This window comes from Trachymyrmex cornetzi, unplaced genomic scaffold (assembly GCF_001594075.2).
Source record: "Trachymyrmex cornetzi isolate Tcor2-1 unplaced genomic scaffold, Tcor1.1 scaffold681, whole genome shotgun sequence".
Lineage (NCBI taxonomy): Eukaryota > Metazoa > Arthropoda > Insecta > Hymenoptera > Formicidae > Trachymyrmex > Trachymyrmex cornetzi.
The window spans coordinates 131,891-136,322 of record NW_017300005.1 but is presented as its reverse complement, the minus strand read 5'-3'; the positions used below and the strand labels follow the sequence as shown (position 1 = coordinate 136,322).

General features: G+C 31.1%; 2 protein-coding genes across 3 annotated transcripts; one reads left to right on the top strand and one right to left on the bottom strand.

Moving 5' to 3' along the window:
- Positions 1-251: 251 nt before the first annotated feature.
- On the top strand, positions 252-1,393 carry LOC108767476 (putative nuclease HARBI1). Of its 2 annotated transcripts, none has more exons than XM_018517386.1 (3): positions 252-547; positions 829-1,000; positions 1,089-1,393. In XM_018517386.1, the coding sequence occupies exons 2-3, from the start codon at positions 888-890 to the stop codon at positions 1,387-1,389; spliced, it is 414 nt and encodes a 137-aa protein (XP_018372888.1). In that variant the 5' UTR covers positions 252-547; positions 829-887; the 3' UTR covers positions 1,390-1,393. The 2 variants fall into 2 exon arrangements, with proteins under 2 accessions (XP_018372888.1, XP_018372887.1); XM_018517385.1 differs by having other exon boundaries at positions 792-1,000.
- Positions 1,394-2,122: 729 nt separating this feature from the next.
- On the bottom strand, positions 2,123-3,978 carry LOC108767477 (uncharacterized). Its single transcript, XM_018517387.1, has 6 exons — positions 3,933-3,978; positions 3,641-3,691; positions 3,363-3,558; positions 3,042-3,255; positions 2,683-2,796; positions 2,123-2,555 (listed from the first exon to the last, which is right to left on the bottom strand). Exons 3-6 carry the CDS (start codon positions 3,555-3,557, stop codon positions 2,185-2,187), a joined length of 894 nt encoding a protein of 297 aa, XP_018372889.1. The 5' UTR covers position 3,558; positions 3,641-3,691; positions 3,933-3,978; the 3' UTR covers positions 2,123-2,184.
- Between the last annotated feature and the right edge of the window lie 454 nt (positions 3,979-4,432).

Here is a 4,432-nt window from a genome sequence, read left to right as displayed (position 1 = left end):
ATATTCTTGAGGCTTTCACGGGTGTTTCCTATATGACAATCTTGCGTTTCGAGGGTTTTCTCCGTGTTCAAATCCATTCTTGGAATGCCAACGTTTCTTGGAATGCCAACGCCCTGATGAAGTGGACTGCAAGGTTCACGAAACGTTGGCATTCCAAGAATGGATTTGAACACGGAGAAAACCCTCGAAACGCAAGATTGTAATATGTTGATATTTATAAACATAATATAATATTGGTTTATTTTTATAGCTCGTCATAGGAGATGTAATAAAAGTATCTCAACCAACTATCTCCAGAATTATTTTTCGAGTGTCAACTCTGTTAGCCAGTTATATTAATGTATACATAAAGATGCCAGTATCAGCTGCAAAAATGATTGAAAATAAACGTTTATTTGAAGAGCTTGGTCATGTTGGTGGAGCTATAGGTTTACCTTCCATTGATGGAGCAATCGATTGCACGCATATTCGATTGATACATACTAGATTTCAAGCCATTGATGAAATCTTTAGAAATTGAAAAGGATATTTTTCGTTAAATGTTCAAGTAAGTGTTTTAACTATTTTAATTTAATTTTAAAGTGACATGTGAGAGAGACAATTGGACATCCTTGGTGTGCTCGTTATAATTATATTCACATATTATTGTACATAATTTATATATGTATATATAGATGTGTGTATATATATATATGGACTATATATATAATATATATTTATATAAACTATTATATTATTAAAATTTTTTTAATTGATATTTTATTAAAATTTAGTTAATATATATTTTGCAGGCTGTTGTTGGGCCACGTACTGAGTTTTTAGATATAGTTCCAGAATGGCCAGGAAGTGAGCATGATAGTCGTATATTTCAGAATTCACGTATATACATGCGATACAGACAACGTGAATTAGATGGGATACTAGTCGGAGATAGTGGTTACCCTTCTTTACCGTTTCTATTAACACCAATTAATAATCCCACCAGTGATAAAGAAGAAAGGTTTGATATACATATAATTTAAAATTACAATTCTAGCAATATAATAATACTAGTTCAAATATATATAATTGATAATATTTTTTTTCAGATATAATATGATCCATGGAAAAACACGAAGAATCGTCGAAAGGACTTTTGGAATTTGGAAACGTAGATTCCCTTGTTTATCAAGAGGTCTTCAAACAAGATTAATAACATCTACGACAATTATTATAGCATGCGCTGTTCTTCACAATGACTCGCTAATATATAATGATATTATGGAAGAAGAAGAAGAAGAAATAGAAAATATAAATCAAAATAACGAAGTTCCGCCACTTCCACCTCACTGGCAACCAGGAGACGGCTTCCTTGTGCGAAATGCTATTATCGAACGATTGTTCAGATAAAAAGTTCGACTTTGACAATAGTTTTTCCTTTTTTGCGAAATACATTTAACATAATTATTATTTTACATAATTATTATTGACTATAATTGACTGATGTACACAAACTCTTGGCATCCTTTAATTATAAGTGCATATAAAATAAATAAAATAAAATATGTATAAAGTATAAATACAATTGTATCATTTAAAGCGTAATTTATTTTTGTACATCATAAACATAATACTACTTTTGAGTAAAAAACAGAATATTAGATAATATTATTACAATGTTATATCCAAATATTATTATTTTTGAATCATTTCATTATAGAACATAAACGAAATGTTACATTAGTAACATATCAGTAAATAAAAATATTTTGAACAAAATAAACTTAAACAAAATAGAAATAAAATAAAACATACATAATAGCTGTACGTGGTTGTACTTTATTACGCGCGACTGACTAATGAGAGAATCACAGCCTTTTGCATAACGCATGATGCATAAGATTCACAACCTTGCTTTAAAAGGGCTTAAGTCGTAAGTCGAAAGAGATTAAATGACAATATAATTTCTAACTGTTTTTGCGCAGATTTAGGCTTTAACCTTTAGCCCGGATCTACAATAGGGTTTTAAGCCTTAAGTCATAAGAAATGGGCGAATCACAGTCGAATCCGAGAAGAATAAGCGACTGTGATTCGCCCATTCCTTATGGCTTAAGACTTAAAACCCTATTGTAGATCCGGACCCCGGGGTTATCGTCACTTATAATTTACAGTTTACGGCTTATTTATAGTATACGGTAGTAAAATTTATTTTTTAATGAGTAAATCTATATTTTCTTTATCTAATTCGATACTTTTTAGCTCTGATTTCTTTATTTCTATTTCTAATTTTTGTATGACTTTTAAATGGTTCAATTGCATGTCGTTAAATAATTTTAAATGCTCCTCTTTCATAAGTGTTACTTTTTCTTCGTGTTTTAACTTAATGTCTGCTAATTTTTCTTCTTGTCTTATAATGTTATGTAGTCTTTGTATTCGTAATTCCTCTTCTACATTTGATGCTTCCAGCAAATCTTTTCTTTTTCGTTTCAAAATATGTGGTTTTTTTTTATCATTATTTAAATGTATTTTTGGCATATCTATACTGTGTGATGTCATCAATTCTTTTTTACAGCTTCCTACAATAGTAAGTATGTTTACAAAACATAAAGAGATAGTATTACAATTGTATTTAGTACTTGCCATAGTCAAAGAAATACGCTTTAATAGATAAATATGTAATACAAATAAAATATAAAATAATACCTGGCGAAGCAGTAGTACTTTCTACATCACTTATGTTTATCACATGTCCTGTATTAGACAATTCTTCTATACCTTCGTCAGTACATATGAGATCAAACACCAAGTCATGTTTATCTAAAATGCATGAAATAATAAAAGTTCATATTTTCATGTTTAACATATCAAATGCACGTGCTGCTAGACCGAGACGACTTAGCATTAACGCTAACATATTGCACATATGACAATGTCTTACTTTCAGCAATCTGTAGTATAAGAGTTAAAAAATATTCTCTCGAAAATTCTGCTCCAAAATCTAACAGTTATAAGTTTAAAAGTCTAACAGTTACCTAATTTATATACACACGAGTATAATATACCTTGAATTTCAGTTTCTGTCATATTAGATGAAAATAATACTGGTGCGGTCTTCATCAAATGGGGTGCGATATTGGCAATGTCAGGATCGACTTCTATTTTTGTCTCCTGTGGTCCTCCACCAGTTGCCATAAATGACTGTTTCTCCTTTGTTAATGCTTCTCGTTGATATTGCTTTAGATTTGCCCATAATTTCTTTAATTGCTGAGCAGTTCTCTGTTATCAAAATTATTTATAGAACTATGTATTTGATTTCACATAAGATATTAAACTAAAATTAAAAAATAAATAAATAGCTAATTTTCTCTTTAGACTTTGCCTACCTCGTGACAAATTAACGTTGACTGATTAAATTCATTGCATATTTCGCCCCATGCAACATCTTTATCTTTTAATGTTGTGCTGTCATTTTTTTTTACTTCTATTACATGTTTGTATTTATCAAGTATTTGTAGAAATACTTTCTTTTCCATATCTGTATAATGTTTGCTTTTGCTACTTTTTTCTTTAGAAGCCATTCTGTAAACAAAATTGTATTTAAATTGAAAAATTCTTACTTATCACAAATAATCTTAATTATCACAAATAATTGTTTACTTACTTCAAGAAGAACCTTACTGGACAATACAGCTATGACTAATGTAATACAAGACTGTAATCAAATAAAAAAAAAAGAATTGTAATCAAATTGCGCCTTGAACCAAAAGATTTTTATTTCTTGCAGATTTTCACCGGGCGGCGAATTACCGTGCCTTCAACCTGTCCAATTAAGGTTATATACACATTATGACAGGTTGAAGGTACGGTAATTCGCCGCCCGGCGAAAATCTGCAAGAAATAAAAATCTTCTAATCTACTTTAATCTATTATTAATAACGTGGAAGCATTATTACTAATAACGTGGAAAAAACCGCGATATGAGGGACGTCTGGAATCGACCATGGAATTGAAAATCACGAGTGCCACGTACGCGGCTATACTCGACGCCCCTGAATCCAAAGGTTTCTATTGGAGGAACTAATAGAAATATTACGGAAATAGCCGATTCCAGAATGAGAATGTACTTAAGTACGTCTTTGCCAAGTTGATCTCAAATCAAATAAGACTTACTTGAGCAAAATCTTCTTTGTGAAGATCGTCTTATTTCACAACTATGAAATATATCAATCTTAAGACGATCTTGATTGAATAAGATTGACTTAGTTAAGATTGACTTAAGTATTGACTTGAGACTCGACTATGAATACGGCCCAATGATACTTTAACAGAAGTAAGTAATGCCTCCGGCACACCAGCGCGATGTTCGTCGCGCGCGACACGCGATATCCAATGAGTGCTTTACCGATGTTCTCATTCTAAAGGTATACTCTCATTGGATATCGCGTGTCGCGCG

What these genes read in the sequence shown, in the direction of transcription:
- LOC108767476 (XM_018517386.1), top strand. Translation starts at nt 888, where the DNA reads ATGCGATACAGACAACGTGAATTAGATGGGATACTAGTCGGAGATAGT. An exon ending in ACCAGTGATAAAGAAGAAAG is followed by an intron (nt 1,001 to 1,088) that starts GTTTGATATACA and finishes ATTTTTTTTCAG; the next exon opens with ATATAATATGATCCATGGAA.
- LOC108767477 (XM_018517387.1), bottom strand. Translation starts at nt 3,557, where the DNA reads ATGGCTTCTAAAGAAAAAAGTAGCAAAAGCAAACATTATACAGATATG. An exon ending in CAACGTTAATTTGTCACGAG is followed by an intron (nt 3,256 to 3,362) that starts GTAGGCAAAGTC and finishes TTTTGATAACAG; the next exon opens with AGAACTGCTCAGCAATTAAA. An exon ending in AAGTACTACTGCTTCGCCAG is followed by an intron (nt 2,556 to 2,682) that starts GTATTATTTTAT and finishes TTACTATTGTAG; the next exon opens with GAAGCTGTAAAAAAGAATTG.